General features: G+C 38.7%; 1 protein-coding gene across 1 annotated transcript; it reads right to left on the minus strand.

Annotated features, from left to right (window-relative positions):
- Nucleotides 1-106: 106 nt before the first annotated feature.
- mmp2 (matrix metallopeptidase 2) lies at nucleotides 107-15,973 on the minus strand. The gene is made up of 13 exons (XM_058089461.1): nucleotides 15,656-15,973; nucleotides 15,350-15,576; nucleotides 13,637-13,785; nucleotides 11,567-11,695; nucleotides 11,208-11,381; nucleotides 10,693-10,866; nucleotides 9,026-9,199; nucleotides 8,787-8,942; nucleotides 8,582-8,708; nucleotides 6,377-6,513; nucleotides 3,963-4,122; nucleotides 3,782-3,891; nucleotides 107-1,198 (listed from the first exon to the last, which is right to left on the minus strand). Exons 1-13 carry the CDS (start codon nucleotides 15,806-15,808, stop codon nucleotides 1,095-1,097), a joined length of 1,974 nt encoding a protein of 657 aa, XP_057945444.1. The 5' UTR covers nucleotides 15,809-15,973; the 3' UTR covers nucleotides 107-1,094.
- Between the last annotated feature and the right edge of the window lie 917 nt (nucleotides 15,974-16,890).

The following is a 16,890-nucleotide window of genomic DNA, read 5'->3' on the forward strand; positions in this document are numbered from 1 at the left end:
AATAAAGTATATTTATTAATATTTTTTTACATTAAAAACCCCCATTAAGGCAATCACAAGAATGTAAAACATTATTTATATTATATAATTATATTATATACCCTGCTTAAATATTAAGCACAATTAAACTGTTTATTTAGTGAAATGTCCACTAGAAGGCGCAACATTATTTTTTATTTAGGCTACAACTGCCCATATGAACAAGTAGTGTTATTTAGTATGGTGTATTGTGTTATACAGTTCATATACACGTTTTCATATTACGTTATAATGACCATCCTTATTGCTGACAGTAACAAAGTGCACAAGCATTACAAACAACACAAAAACAAACAACTGACACGTTCAAGGAGAAAGTAAATTCTAATTTCTGCAGTACCCAAACCTAAACAACCTCAAGAGGCAACCTGTACCTTCAATCTCTCTGTACCTCAGTCAAAAAATAAAACAAAGTTCCTACAAAAGTGCTAACAAGAGGAAATATGCAAATATTCCATTCCGGACATCCTCAAATAAACATAAAAAAAAATGCATGTATTCACAAATGGGTGTCAAATTAAAAGAAATCATCTAAAAGTACATTGTAATTCTTTCCATTAGTTTGACACCCGATTGTGTGCATTTTCTGAAGAAAAAAAGTTTCAAAAAGCACCATATTCGGTCAGAGAGATTGTGCAAAAGTCATTTTTTTCAAATGTATTGCACAACTATTAGCAAATTAACTAGTCAAAAACATACATTTATATATATATATGTATAAAAACCTAGTTTACACACTTCATCTACATGAATTCCGTATACTGTTCACAACAACCTCATCGCTCAATGCAGTGTGGACATACCTGATGTCTCGGTTCAAAACTACAGTAAAACTAGACAACAATACAACAACAACAATAAAAAAAAAAGAGTACATAGTGTAGTAAATGTGCATCTGCGTAAAACGTGGAACGTGATGGAACATCAGCACCAAATCGATGAGTTTCATGGTGTAGACGACGGGTCCAATAAGCGGGCCTCAGGTTACAGAGTACATTAGCTTGGCAATGTCCTCGTCACAGGGAGTCGCCGGATGCATTTTTTTGGGTAGGCGCTCAACAGCCGAGCCAGTCCTTTGTGATTTCACCTAACTTGACAATTTTCAAGCTGCTGTCCTCCAGTTTGAAATAGTGGTTGCCTTTGAAGAAGTAGCTGTAATCTGGCCAAAGACAAAAACAGGAAAGGATTTAGTATGTGTACATATGTAAAGTATAACGAACAACTAAACTAGCTAATAAACAAAAACAATGAGAGACAACTAAGGTATCAAGTATTAACTGATTCAATACAAAAGACATATTTCTACATCTGGAGGGGAAGAGCATGGAGGAGTGTAACGTGCAGAAGGTTACACATTGTCAGGAAATTGTAACACATGCACACGCATGTACGCACACTCTTTCTTTTGGTAGGTTCCATTTTATACAGCCATGGAACCCAATATTCTGTGAGCCTTGATAAATCAGTCAAAATTGTCTAAAATGGCCGGATGGAAACGTGGGAGGAAACCGGAGTACCCGGAGAAAAACCCATGCATACAAGGGGGAGAACATGCAAACTCCACACAGAAGATGGCCGCGGGTGGGATTGAACTCGGGTCTCCTAGCTGTGAGGTCTGCGCGCTAACCACTTGACGGCCGTGCAGCCCCGTGAGCCTTGATAAATCAGTCAAAATTGTCGAAAATGTCCAGGTAGTGAAGGGATTGTCTTTTGAAAATTCCAACATTTTATTCAAGAGGCGACTGACAACACCAAGAAAACCTGAGAAACTGAAAAAAAAAAAACACATGCATTGAACGCATCGTCCCAACGAGAGAATTTATTGGGGTGCTGTAATGACATCAGCCTCCCTCTGGTGGACACAGGCAGCATTGTACTGCCAGCCATCCATTTTTGATGCTGCTTGTCCTCCAAGGAATGCTTTGCTCAAACGAACTGCATATACATACATGTACATGTCTGTATATTAGGTATACCTTTTGAGTGTTCAGACGCTGTGTGATGAGTTAAGTGTTCTTTGTAAGCTGACATTGAGAGTCGGACTGTTACATTGAGTTATGGCCTCCTGTCATTGTCAATGAGTTGACAAGCTCATGAGGTACCTGGTCTTCACTGCCTATATATATGTATATATATATACACTCAAAAACAAGAAAAACAGACAATATCCTGCATTAATTTTCACAAAGAAACACATTTTATCCGACAAAGAGACTGAAGGCAGCAAAAAAAAAGGTGAGGAACTGCGAGAAGTACTAACGAGACACACTACCGAACAATACCAATGGGAGCGTCTGTTGTATTTACTTCTCTAAGAAACCACATTCTACCTGAGAGGAGACTGAGGGCACAAAAAAAAAACAAGTAAAGTGTAAACCACACAGCATTGAACCGATTAATCCTAACGAGACATAAACAACAACAATGGAGAGTCTCCTGTATTTACCGTAATTTCCAGTGTATAATATGCACGGTGTCAAACTCATCACACAGCAGCTTAACACTCAAAAAAGGTCGCTAAGAAATAAACAACACAAGTACTGCTGTTTTAACTTCTGCCTCCACGAGCCTCCACGATTATTAGTAGTTCTGAAGTACGTGAGATGTGATAAGATTAGAACGTAGCCATAAATTAGAAACCGTAGGGTTCAAAATTTCCGAAAAAAATAGCAGCTTATACACCAAAAATGATGGTACTTCTCGGGAGGTAGTTTAATCCGAGAGGAGACAGAAGACAGAAAGAAAACACGAGTGGCCACCAAAGGAGAGTCTCCTGTATTTTCCGTAATTTCCAGTGTATAATATGCACGGTGTCAAACTCATCACACAGCAGCTTAACACTCAAAAAGGTCGCTAAGAAATAAACAACACAAGTACTGCTGTTTTAACTTCTGCCTCCACGAGCCTCCACGATTATTAGTAGTTCTGAAGTACATGAGATGTGATAAGATTAGAACATAGACATAAATTAGAAACCGTAGGGTTCCAAATTTCAGAAGAAAATAGCAGCTTATACACCAAAAATGTACTTCTCGGGAGGTAGTTTAATCCGAGAGGAGACAGAAGACAGAAAGAAAACACGAGTGGCCACAAAAGGAGAGTCTCCTGTATTTACCGTAATTTCCAGTGTATAATATGCACGGTGTCAAACTCATCACACAGCAGCTTAACACTCAAAAAGGTCACTAAGACAGCATTGAATGCATCAGTCCAAACAAGACGGGTGACTCTCCATCAAAGGTAAATATAAACATTCCCTTAAAAAACATAAACTCTCTGTCAAGGGTTTCTTATGTAGCCAATCAGAGAGAGAGGGATTGGAGAGTCATTGATCGTTTCAAAACATCCGGAAAAAAACTCTAAATGATCAAAAGTCAGTCTCTGGATTCAGACCTTAATCGGAACAGTGTACGGCCCACATGAATGAAGACTGCTGAAAGTTGCTCATCATGGAAGCAGACAGAGGCTCGACTGTAGCGTTGCACAGACTTGCTTTATATCAAGATGTTGATGCTGCGTATATTCGGGAAAGCCGCAATGGAAAAAAAACCCCACTGGCAAAATATTCCCGTCCAATCCAAAGCCGACGGCGGTCTTTGCCGAATGTCTTTGCATTCCTGAAATTTCACCCTGCATGTACTCGCCTTTTCACCAACCAAGCAAAACTAACATTAAGAGTCATGTGTTACCATGCAGTACTTCAATATAAAGTATCCTAAACACATAACAGAAAAGAAAATACCAATTCCGTTGAGACTGAAAGCAGAGTCAATGTTATCCGGGATGCCATTCCAGGATTCAGCGATAAGTTTAGGGAAACCGGCGTCCATTGTCTTAGTATTTTCATCATATCTGCAAATATAAGGACACAAAGTTGTAACACCAAAGACAGACTCTCGGGAAATCTTTGTTTTGTTCCTCACCTCCAAAAGTTTTCCCCGGCAAAGAGGTAAGTCTTCCTGTTCTTCCTGAAGCTGAAGGCGGCATCGATGTGCTCCACATCGCTCGGGAGGCCGAGGCTGCTGAGCCTCTTGGGGTAGCCTTTCTGGAGCTCATCAGCCTTGTAGACCCACATCTCGTTTCCTGGGAGGAAGCACGATAGCAGCTATTGTAACAAATAATAATAAATAATAATAATACATTTTATTTGTATAGCGCTTTTCAAGATACTCAAAGACACTTTACAAAAGAATGAAGTTGAATAGAGCAAGTAAACAGAATAAAAGACACACCAAAATACAACATTCATTGGTTAGTACACAGTTAAAAAAGCGGGGGCGGGGCACAGCAGTCAGATATAGAAGGTTAGACATTAAAAACAGATTTAAAGAGGTGGGTTTTGAGTTGTTTTTTGAAGGTGGGAAGGTCAGGGCAAGCACGGAGTGAATGGGGCAAAGAGTTCCAGAGAGTGGGGGCAGCGATGGAGAAGGCTCTGTCTCCCCAGGTTCGGAGCTTGGTCTTACAGGGGAGTGCCAGGAGGTTGGAGTCTGAGGAGCGAAGGGGACGCGGGGGATTATGTGGATGGAGGAGGTCTGTGAGATATGGGGGGGTCAGATCGTGGAGGGCTTTGTAGGTGATGAGAAGAATTTTGAAGTGAATGCGTTGGGGGACGGGAAGCCAGTGGAGGTTTTGGAGGACAGGGGTAATGTGTTCACGGGAGCGGGTGGAGGTGAGGAGGCGGGCAGCGGAGTTCTGAATATATTGTAGTTTGTTGAGGGTTTTGGATGGTGTACCGTAGAGAATGCTGTTGCAGTAGTCGATTCTGGAGGTGATGAATGCATGGATTAGGGATTCAGCGGCAGAGAATGTAAGTGATGGACGGAGTCGGGCTATGTTCTTAAGATGAAAGAATGCAGTCCGGGTTAACTGTTTGATGTGGGGTTCAAATGAAAGGGTGGGGTCTAGGAGGATACCAAGGTTGCGGATGAGCGGGGATGGAGTGAGGGTGGCGCTGTCAAATTGAAGATGGAAATTATGGGTGGGCGCCGTGGTGTTTTTGGGACCGATGATGATAATATCTGTTTTGTCACTATTAAGTTTGAGAAAATTTTGTTCCATCCAAGTTTTGATATCAGCTAAGCAGTTGGTGAGGGTGGAGTAGATGTTGGAGTTGATGGAGGTGGTAGAAATGTATAGTTGAATATCATCAGCGTAGCTGTGGAAATTGAGGCCATGTCGACGGATGATATTGCCAAGTGGAAGGATGTAGAGGATGAAGAGAAGAAACAACATCCATCCATCCATTTTCTATGGCGATTATCCTAAATAGGGTCACAGGGAATACTGGAACCTATCCCAGCTGACTTTGGTACACCCTGGACCGGTCGCCAGCCAATCACAGGGCACATATAGACAAACAACCATTCACACTCAAATTCGTACCTATGGACAATTTGGAGTCGCTAATTAACCTAGCATGTTTTTGGAATGTGGGAGGAAACCGGAGTACCCGGAAAAAAACCCATGCATGCACGGGGAGAACATGCAAACTCCACACAGAGATTGAACTCGGGTGTCCTAGCTGTGAGGTCTGCGCGCTAACCACTTGACGGCCGTGCAGTCCCTTGAGCCTTGGTAAATCAGTCAAAATTGTCTAAAATGGCCAGTAGTGAAGGGGTTGTCTTTTGAAAATTTTCGACATTTTATTCAAGAGGGGACTGACAACAGCAAGAAAACCTGAGAAACTGCAAAAACCACATGCATTGAACGCATCGTCCCAACGAGACACACTCAAAAACAAGAACAACAGAGAAAGAGAAAGTGAGTACCCAGAGAAAACCCACAAACTCCACACAGAGATGGCCGCGGGTGGAATTGAACTTGGGTCTCCTAGCTGTGAGGTCTGCACGCTAACCACTTGATCACCGTGCAGCCCCGCCTAATCTTCAAATGACCATTATAAACACTCTGTTTGCTAACTTGCTAACAATCTGACACTTTCCAGCAGGTCACCGGCACGTGTGAGTGACAGGATGAAAACCTCTGACTCGTTTGGTGCTATCTGTTGCCGATTGCCAGAATGCTAATGCTAATAACTAAGCTATGCCTTGATCTGTGCTGAAAAGTGAAAGAACAGACTGGACAGCATACTAGCTAGCTGTGTTTTTCCAGCTAATACATATTATATAAATCCAATGGGAAAGCAAGAGCATCATTGTATTAGTAAAACACAAAAAAATGTGTCAAGAACCACTAATAAGTACTTTGCGATATTCTGGCAGACACTGCAAAGAGTCAGCCAATGACTCCATGATGTTCCAAAGAGCAGAAAGTAAAGTTATCCGACTTTTTATTTCTGACACTATATTGCCAGAAATCAGCAGTTTATTCATCCAACCTGAGAAGAAGACCGTCTTCTCCTCCAGTGGGTTCTCATAAGCGGCATCTATCTTGCTAGGTAGGTCCGGCCAGTAGGTGGCCACCAGCATGGGTCCACTGGGCTTGGCTCTGTAGTTGACAGACCTGAACAGGAACCTGACACAAAGAAGAGAACGGGGTGGTTAAAAGGAGGAGGATGGGGGTATGGAGGTGGGCTCAGTGTTTTAGTGTGGGAGTAGTAGGGGCTCCACTGGTGGACTGAGCCACAAAAGCCTGATTCATGAGCATCTGGTTGTCGTTAAAGGCTGGAGGCTACCCAATGGAACAAGAGCCATCTTGCCTGGATTTGCAATAAAGCTGCACAACAACAACCACCACTGATTCCCAAACGCTTTTCCACTGACCCAGTTTTTTGAAAGGCGAAAAGATGGGCCGGTTTTTAAAAGTAGAGCAGAGGATGGAGTCAAATTTATGAAGTGACAGCAAAAATGTTTGCATGATTGCATATTGGAATGTATTATTATTCTGGTGTAATATTAATGTTAATGTTGTTAATGATATTTTAAACATTTCTACCTCTTTAAATCTGTTTTTAATGTCTAACTTTTTATACCTGACTGCTGTGCCCCACTTTTACCCATGTTTTAGCAGTGTATAAACAAAGGAATGTTGTATTTTAATGTATCTTATACTCTGTTTACTTGCTTTTATTCAACTCCATTTTCAGTTTTTTTGAAAAGCGCTATTTAAAATAAATAAATAAATAATTATTATTATTATTATTATTGTTGTTATAATATAATATTATAATATTATTATAATTAGTATAACTAATAATAATAATAATAATAATAATAATAATTATTATTATTATTATTATTATTATTAATAACAACAACAACAACAACAACAATAATAATAATAATAATAATAATAATAATAATATTATTATTATTAATATTATATATAACAACAACAATAATAATTAATATCATTATTAATATTAATATAATTAATATAATAATAATAATTAATATTATTATTATATATAATAATAATTAATAATAATAATAATATCTATTATTATTATTATTAAAAAACCAAAAATATTATAAAAAAATTATAAATCTATTATTAAAAAACAAGACTGTACTAAAATAATCATCATATTGATAATTAAAAATAATATTGGCAAGTAAATATCTATTTTGCAAACACATTTTAAGACTATTTTCCTGCTTTTCCCTATTTTAATATAATAATAATAATAATAATTATTATTATTATTATTTTCCCACTTTTCCTATTTTAATATAATAATAATAATTATCATTATTATTATTATTAGTTATACTAATAATAATAATAATAATGATAATAATGATTATTATTATTATTATTATTGTTATTATTATTATTATTATTTATTATTATTATTATTATTATTATTATTATTATTATTATTATTATTATTATATTAAAATAGGAAAAAGTGGGAAAATAGTCTTAAAATGTGTTTGCAAAATAGATATTTACTTGCCAATATTATTTTTAATTATCAATAGGATGATTATTTTAGTACAGTCTTGTTTTTTTAAGCGACTATGTGACTGGTGTTTGTATACAAATACAGGGTCTCTCCTCTGCCTGGCATTTTGGATTAATCTGTAAGGGAAAATGATGAGAGAAATGCATCGACAGGAACCTACCATTGAGACTTGAAATAAGTTGAGTCTATCTGACGTTAAACTCCAAGTATGTGCTTGAACTCCTTGAGCATCATGAGTCAACACAGACTCAAATTTCAGCACAGCTTGATTTCCGAACAACGAGCCAAAACGTTTCAAGGCAGGCAGAGAATATGAGTGAGATTGTGAGCTCCAATGTAGCAATTGGGTAAAAGCAGATTTTGAGGTTTTGTTTGCTTCAGTCTATTTCAGATTGTTATGATCATAAAAGTTGTTTTTACTTTGTAGTGTGAGTCTCAGCAAAAACAACTTCCTAGTGCTTTCCAAAAAAAAAGCCTGATGTAGCACTTTAACCACTGCGTGACTAACTACAGTACTTACATTACTCATCGGCGCCTGTGAAGCAACGTAGGCAGTTTTTACGGATAATAACGATTGTTTTGCTACTGATGAAATAACCAAGAACTGCTGGCTGGGAGGATCCAGGATCCAGAAACAAGGAATACACGCCAAAAACACCAGTTTTGGTAGGCTACCTGTCCTTGAAGAAGAAGGTCTCTCCTCTAATTTGAGCGACAGCATCAAAGGTAACAGGTTCTTTACAGATGTCCATCGGTGTAACGGGTCCCTGGGTTGGAGGTAGAGGTTTGTCTGTAGGAACGCCTGTGAATAATAATAATAAAGGTCAATTGTTATTCCCTGGCCTGTAATAAAAAAAAAACTGTGGTATTTTCTTCTCACCATAAAGCTCCTGTATGCCATTGATGTCGTCACTAGAAAGTCTGAAGTCTTTGGTGAAGGTGTAGACGGGGGCCATCAGTGCACCAGGGTCTTGAGAGTGCTCCAAGCCGAGGGCGTGACCGAACTCGTGAGCAGCCACCAGGAATAAACTGTACCCTGGAAAAACAAAACACGGGATAAAATTTTAAAAAAAGATCTCCTTAGCAGATGTGCTTCAACAAAGAATTGTCAACATCTACCTTGATCTGGACAGAAACCCCACTTGCGGTCGTCATCGTAACTTTTGGTCGTAGCGCACCACATCTTGCCATCGCTGCGGCCGGACGACGTGCACGCCTCGTACGTGTCGCCCAAAAAGGTGAAGGGAAAGGCGCATGGGCTGCCCTCGCTGTTTCCTCCGATTGTTGACATGGCTGCAAGGACCAACGACAGGTTCAGCTTTTATGTAAAAGACGGGGTGGTACCTTCAGCGGTTCTACTTTTATACCCTCAAACCCTGTCCAACTCTGAACCCTCCTTCCGACCAAAGTCAGTAAAGCAGGGGTGGGCAAATATTTGGACTCGAGGGCCGCATTGAGTTAACAAAATTGTCTGGGGGGCCAGAACATATATTTAACACACACACACTATTTTATGCTTATCATTTTCCTTGAATTATTTGTCTAATTTTATCTTTAAATTGTTATCCTATATCAGTTGTATGTTCTCATGTCCCTTTTTTAGGAGCACTTTAAACATCACACCACATCAAACTATGTCATTTAATTTGACAGTTTTGTTGTTTATTTTTTACTAAATCAGACATCCGACTTGCAAGTCATGTTGCCAGTTTGTATGTTAAAAGTTGAAGTTACTTAGAAAGCAACTGGCGGGCCGGATTCAAACGCTTGGTGGGCCGCATGTGGCCCCCGGGCCGTAGTTTGCCCACCCCTGCAGTAAAGCCTTGATTATCAGATGGCTCATTTAGAAATATATATTTTTATTAACCTTTGCATGTGTTTGTGCAGGGGTCTCAAACTCAATTTACTTGGGGGCTACTGGAGCTAGGGTCTGGGCGAGGCTGGGTTTTCCAAAAAAAAAAACTGTTCTCAAATATCTTAATTTTTATTTTTCTACACAAAATAAGATGAAAAATAAATAAACAAATCAAGAATAAAGAAAATCAATCAGTAATAAATAAATATAATAATAATAATAAAACAGCAAATAGTAAAAACTTAAGAAACCACATATAGTTGGTGGGTAGACAAATTATTTTTTTCAGATTAAAATGAACAAAGCATTATTAGAGCCCTGTAGACATGACAAAACACGACTATAGTCACATTTATTCTCTTTTTATTTACAACATATTGCGCAACTGCAGGGTCTTGCGACACATGCTAACTCACAAACTAGAGAGCTAGCGACCTAAACGGTAGCCTTCAAGTTATTTCCTTTAAACTTAAATAGCCAAAAACGTACCACTTCCACACGGATAGGGAGGATAACTATTAACAGTTATTTAACCTTTAACATGAACATTAATCAAACGTAATAATTTTTTCTGGGTACATGATACCATACAGCATCCAGCATCTAACATTAAACTTTCATATCAAGACAGGGGGCCTCAAACTAGTGTCCTGTGGCCCACATTTGGCCCGCGGGCCGCGAGTTTGAGACCCCTGTGTTTGTGGTTTATGTTTTCAGGGACTTTCAGGGATTAATCGACGCATCGAAAAACTATTTTCTAGATTAATCGATTACAGAAATAATTGTTTAACCCATCCCTACTCTACAGGCCTTCAGCAGTTGATAAGAAAGTCCAGAAATCCACAAATGGAGCTTCCTTCCCTTTTGGAGAGAATCAAGCAGACTAGTCTACAGCTGATAAAATCAAAGAGAAGAAGAAAATACCACCAACCAGTCTCGGGGCAGAAGCCAAAGGTTTTGTCCTGGTCGTAGTTGTCAGTGGTGGAACACCAACGGTAACCGTCGTCCCTGCCCGCCGTGGTGCATCCGTCATACTTCTCGCCCTGGAAGGTGAAGGGGAATTTACATGCGGCGCCATCACCGTTTCCGCCCAGGGTGAACAGCACTGCAATGCAAAGGAAAGGCCAAGGATACTTGATGTGTAGAAAGTCATGTTTACATGATGTAAAACAGGTTTTACATATCTGTGACACACATGTGCTCGTGTTCTAACAATGCAACACAACACTGATAAACAAAACAAAGTCTAGTTCCTCAAAAGTGGGGCAGAAACTTGGACGAGAAACACTTTCCTGGCAGATAGTGCAGCCTACTTTCTGTCTGTCCAACAGAAATAACTCACTACCGTTTGGACTTGTGCTTCTCGGTCAACAGTAAACAAAGGAAGTGGACAAACAAATCGGTTATTGTGCAAGTGTAAACATGATGTTCTCTCATGTAACCTACGTTCGTGAGGACAGAAGCCATATTTGCCATCTTCATCGAAGTTGTACGAGGTGGAGCACCACAGGAAGCCGTCATCGCGACCCTGAGACGTGCAGCTGTTGTACTCAGTGCCCATGAACAGGAAGGGGAACTTGCAGAACTCGCCATCCGCGTTCCCGAACTTCACCTTCACCACTGTTAGAACAAGAATTTCACCAAGTGGGTCAAGATCTATGTATCTGGGTCAGGATGTGCAAGTGGGAGTTTTTCGTTGTGTTCGTCTTCCAGATCGGCTTGTAATATTTTTTTTTTCATGCTAAGCCCCACAATGTTCAACAAAACAATCTCTGAGGAGTATCTCGAGTTTCCATGTCCTTTACCTTGGCCCTCTCCCAGCGTCCACTGTTCATCATCGTCAAAGTGGGAGTCGCCACCGATTCCCGGTCCAGGAGCGAACGCATGAGCCAAGAGGCCGTCTTTTCCATCAAACGGGTAACCATCTCCATGTTCTGTTGATGAAACACAGCTTGTTTAGAAGAAGAGAATAAGAAGAGACGCCTACATTTACCGTATTTTCCGGACTATAAGTCACACTTATTTTTTCATAGGTTGGCTGTTCCTGTGACTTATACTCCAGAGCGACTTATAAATGAAAAAAACTCTTTATGTTACATAAACACTGGACACCTTTTCTGTTTATGTTTATTTTTTGTGTAGCTGAATAAGCATTGTGTTAGCATATCTTACACCTATTCAGCCTGTTCTCTATTCTTTTATTGTTAGAACTTGCCTTCCAAGAGGACGTAATGTCTGTTTTGGTCAAGTAGTTTATAAAATAAATTACCCACAAAAAATGCAACTTGTACTCCAGTGCGACTTATGTATGTTTTTTTCTACCTAATTATGCATTTCTGGCCTTGTGCGACTTATACTCCAGAGTGACTTATAGTCCAGAAAATACAGTATACATGTATACATTGGAAAAAAAAAGGCTTTGCTACACATATTAAATAAAGACTAGAGCTCTACCAACTATCTGTCAGTCAGTTTCAGACTTAGGCTTTGCAAGTTTGATCATTTTGTGTTTTTTTTTTCAGCAAATAGGCTAACGTAATGTTAGCAATGTAGCTCACAAACTGTATACAGTAAACCTCGGATATATCGGATTCAATTGTTCCCACTGGTTTTGTCCGATATAAGCGAAATCCGATTTACGCATATACCGGATATAAATCCGATATATGCGTAAATCGGATTTTATCCGTTATAAAAAGGCACTTCCTTGACTATGTTTCCAATGTACCTGGACGCGCAGGCAACGCTGCAAACGCTGCAAATGACGTCGTATAGCGGCCTGTCACGATTCGGCGAATCGGAGCGCCACGATGCGCCCATCCGATATATGTGAGGGAAATTTAATGGAAATGCATTGGAACGGGACTGGAGATTTTGTCCGAAATAGGCGAAATCCGTTATAAAAAATCTGATATATGCAATGAATTTTTATTAGAAATGCATTACAGAAAAATCGGTTCTTTTTTATCTGTCCGTTGTGAGCGAATTTCCGATATATCCGAGTCTGATATATCCGAGGTTTACTGTACTAACATTAAGCAACACTTTGTGCCCTAAATATTTTTTTTTTGACAAATTTAGGTAAATAAACTTTTCATTCAGTAATCCTTTGCTGGGCTGCATGGTGGTCGTGTGGTTAGCGCGCAGACCTGACAGCTAGGAGACCCAAGTTCAATTCCACCCTCAGCCATCTCTGTGTGGAGTTTGCATATGGATGTGGATGTGGGTTTTCTCCGGGTACTCCGGTTTCCTCCCACATTCCAAAAAAAAACATGCTAGGTTAATTGGCGACTCCAAATTGTCCATAGGTATGAATGTGAGTGTGAATGGTTGTTTGTCTATATGTGCCCTGTGATTGGCTGGCCACCAGTCCAGGATGTACCCCGCCTCTTGCCCCACGACCCTCGTGAGGATAAGCGGCAGAAAATAACATTATACAGTAACATTTACAGTTTTATGTAGTATGTCTGAAAATGTTATCATCTACTACATCTACTACATTACTACTACTACTACATTGGGTAATACAAGTGACTGTAGGAGTGTTATTTTATGTCAAGAGGGCTGTCATAATGTTAAAAAAACACATCTAGAAGGTTAAACACTATGAAAATATTACGGTTATAAATAAGGTATTACACTTCTTTCTTCTTTATCTCCCTCTACATGCGCTTTCAAATGTGATTACACTACCCAGCTGTTGGTGTGAAACTCAATTTGAGCACTACTTTTCCTTACTACTATTACAATATTGGTTCTGTTCCTGCTGTGTGGTGCAACTACATTTTCCTACCCACTTTCGCATGCACTCAAAATCATTATTAAGGTTGAAAAGAAGAAGCTAGTCTAATTAGCCTATCAGCTAAGTCACTTACCATTGCGTCCAAAGTTGATCATAATATCCGCTTCTCCGTCCATGAGGCGGTTGAACGAGAGCGGCGTGACGTCACTCCACACTTTGAATGCTCGGAAGAAAGCGTCATTAATGACCTCCTCGTCAAGATCAGGGCTGTAGCCCAGGATTCTGAAGCAGGGAAGCAAAGATTTTGGAAGAAGAATTCAGCTGTAGGGGGGGTTGCCAGCCAACATTATGACCATGAATCATTGTGGTGAATAATAGTCCAGGCAGACAAGCTGGGGGTACATAAAACCACTCATCTGGATAAAGCTGGAAAACTCCATAACACAAGACCTGACACACACACACACACTGTAAGAATGCACTTCATGGTCCACTGGATGGGAGAGTGGCGTTTGGGGAATGTTGAAGGGGAGGGAAGGGTTTGCTTAGGGGGGGGGGTCAAACTGGGACAAGTTGTGGTCCATTTGAATATGTAAACACATTTTAGATCATGCATTTTTGCCTGCAAGGGGCCTCTTTAGGGTCAGTTTTTAGTGGAAAACTGTGGGGGTTAGTTTACTTGATAATGGTGTTTTGAAGCTTGAAAATACCTCAAACAAAACAGTGTTCAGTCTGAGTCAGCATGAGTATGTCACAAACAAAACAACAACAACATTTATGTAGCTTTAGTGCTAATAACACTTCTCCGGTAAAAGTGTACAACAATTCTTTACTCAAATAAAAACATTTCAGGGCCAAAAAAAGTCAGTTTTGTCGCAATAAGTCCAATTCCTGTTCTATGGTTATCATCACACTTTTACACTTTGTTGATTTTGCTGCCTCTTAGTGGTGGCATCATGAGAAAACTACTATGGCAGATAAAATGTAATGGTTATGGTAATGGTTATGGTAATGGTAATGGTTTTATTTCATTTGAACATGCATCAGATTACAATTGAATGCATCACATAATCAGTTCCCAGTTCCACATGTCCAAAAGGAGTAGGAAGAAGCAAAGCTTATTAAATCCTACCGCTTCATTTGGTACTTTTACAATCAGTACCTGTTACATTTGTTCACTTCCTGCTTTCATAATATAATTTAAGTTATTTTTTTACATTTTGTAAATTAATAATTTTAATTTTAATTTTAATTTTAATTTTAATTTTAATTTTAATTTTAATTTTAATTTTAATTTTAATTTGTCTAGTAAGACAAAGAAGCTTGTGTTTGACTTCTGAGGGCCAGCTCCAACACCCATAACAACACCAGTAACTGTTACATTTGTTCACGTCCTGCTTTCCTAATATGTTTTTTTTTATAGTTTATAGTTTTTTTTTTGGGAGGTCTTGCAAATATTAAATGTATTAAGACTATTGTGTCTTGCCTCCAGTCAAGCACAGTGGTAATAGTGCAAAAGTGCCATGCATGAGTGCTGCCGCCACTGGGACAGCTGTGGTTTTCATTGAGTGTAAACATGAATTCCAACATGTATGGTGTAGACTTAAAAGACTACGTTATTTATTAAATCTATTTACCGAGTTCAAAAAAGGTGCTTTTTTTTTTTAATTCTAAAGTTGTTTATGTGGAGCTAAAGTGCTAACGTTTAAGAGGGAATTGAGAACCATATTTTGTAAATTGGGTTGAAAAAGTTTGGGAAAACTTTTTGTACCCTTTCCAGTAGCCAGGCATGTTGTCAACACTACAAAATTCCTGTAAAAAACACAAAATAAATCTGTGTTCTGACCTGTAGGTGATGTCTTTCTTCTGCCACATTGGTTTCCTGTGAAAGAAGTTGTAATTGGCCACATCTGGAACGCCACAACGGGGCTTTTTCATGATCTCCACAGTTTTGGCATCGACCTCTCCGGTTTCTTGCAGGGAGAAGAACTTTTGCATTTTCTTTAAGGTGTCCTTGAGCACCATCAGGTTACATCTGTCTTGTGGGCACCCGTAAAACGTGTTCAGATAGCGCTGTAAAAAAGGACGACATAAAGGAAAATATGTCAAAATGATCTTGAAAATTATGCATAATGAGCTAAAAGCAGCTTACCAGTGCAACTTCTTTGTCTGTCCTGGGAGTATCATCCCCAGGGAATCTGATGATAGGAGAAGGGGCAGCAATCGTTGCTTTAAAGTTGATGAAGTGCAGCAAAAAACAACTGAGGACAATCCCAGCCCTGCTAAATTGCGACACAAAAGCCATTTTTGTGTGGGAAAAAACACTTCTAGATGTCTAATAGTTAGTCTCTTGCAGTCCTTCTTGCTTGTGTCGCCTGTGCTTCTCTTCTGGAGGAGGTTTTCCTTTTTTTTTTCTCTTTCTTTCTTTCTTTTCCTTAGTGGGACACCCTGCAACTCCACTCCTATGAACTTTCTCACTTTTTGCTTGCATATGCACTTTTTTCCTCTCTCTCTCTCTCTCTTTTAGTGCGCAGCCTCAGAGCAGTGAAGAAAACAGAACACAGACTGGGCAGTGATGACTTAATGCTTCAAATGTGTAAAATAACCTTTGTTTGCATGAGATTGTGCCAATGTTAGTTGATTCCCTGCTGTATACTTCTAGCCACACTTAAAGATTCATGTTGATTTTTATCATTTTTGCACAAAAGATGTATTATTAAACTTTAATATATATTAAATCAATGTCCTGTCCCCCCTGTCTTGCCATAACACAAGTGAAAACAGCGTGTTTACATTGTGATTGTATTCAGGACTATTGGACTACAGTAAAAGCAAGTATTGTGCAGCTACTTTGAAAATGTTTCAATAGCGACATCTGGTGGCCAAATCACTGCAACGCAAATTTGGCCCTCTGAAAGAAGATAATGCATCTTCGATTGTGCTCATTGGAACTCCATTAGAGAGACCAACTACAGCAAAGTCAATATTGATATGAATAAACAAAATAATCACAATAATCACAATGACGTCTTTATAATGATTACTTTATTATTATTACGTATGTCACAGGTTAGATAAAATAATTATATTTTTTCCAAATGAAATGGAATTTAATTCTTAATAAATAAATAAATAAATAAAATAAAAAATTTAATTTCTTTACAGTCTAAAATAATCAATTTTGTCCAATTTAAATGATTACAAATCATTACAAATATTGAGTATTAATAAATATTTCTTTTAATAAGATTTTCTTTTTATGACTCTTGAACAAAATAGTTTTGGGAAAAAATTAAATACAGCAATTTATGTATTTATTATTAATTATTCATGCATTTTAAAATAAGTTATTGAATATACTTATGTAATACATTTTTATAATATATG

The sequence above is a fragment of the Doryrhamphus excisus genome, chromosome 12, assembly GCF_030265055.1.
Source record: "Doryrhamphus excisus isolate RoL2022-K1 chromosome 12, RoL_Dexc_1.0, whole genome shotgun sequence".
Taxonomy (NCBI): domain Eukaryota; kingdom Metazoa; phylum Chordata; class Actinopteri; order Syngnathiformes; family Syngnathidae; genus Doryrhamphus; species Doryrhamphus excisus.

Excerpts from the sequence above, each read along its gene's own strand:
- mmp2 (XM_058089461.1), bottom strand. The coding sequence starts at position 15,808 with ATGGCTTTTGTGTCGCAATTTAGCAGGGCTGGGATTGTCCTCAGTTGT. Across the intron at positions 11,382-11,566 it reads GACGCTGGGAGAGGGCCAAG|TGGTGAAGGTGAAGTTCGGG; the intron begins GTAAAGGACATG and ends TTGTTCTAACAG. Across the intron at positions 10,867-11,207 it reads TGGCTTCTGTCCTCACGAAC|TGCTGTTCACCCTGGGCGGA; the intron begins GTAGGTTACATG and ends TTTGCATTGCAG.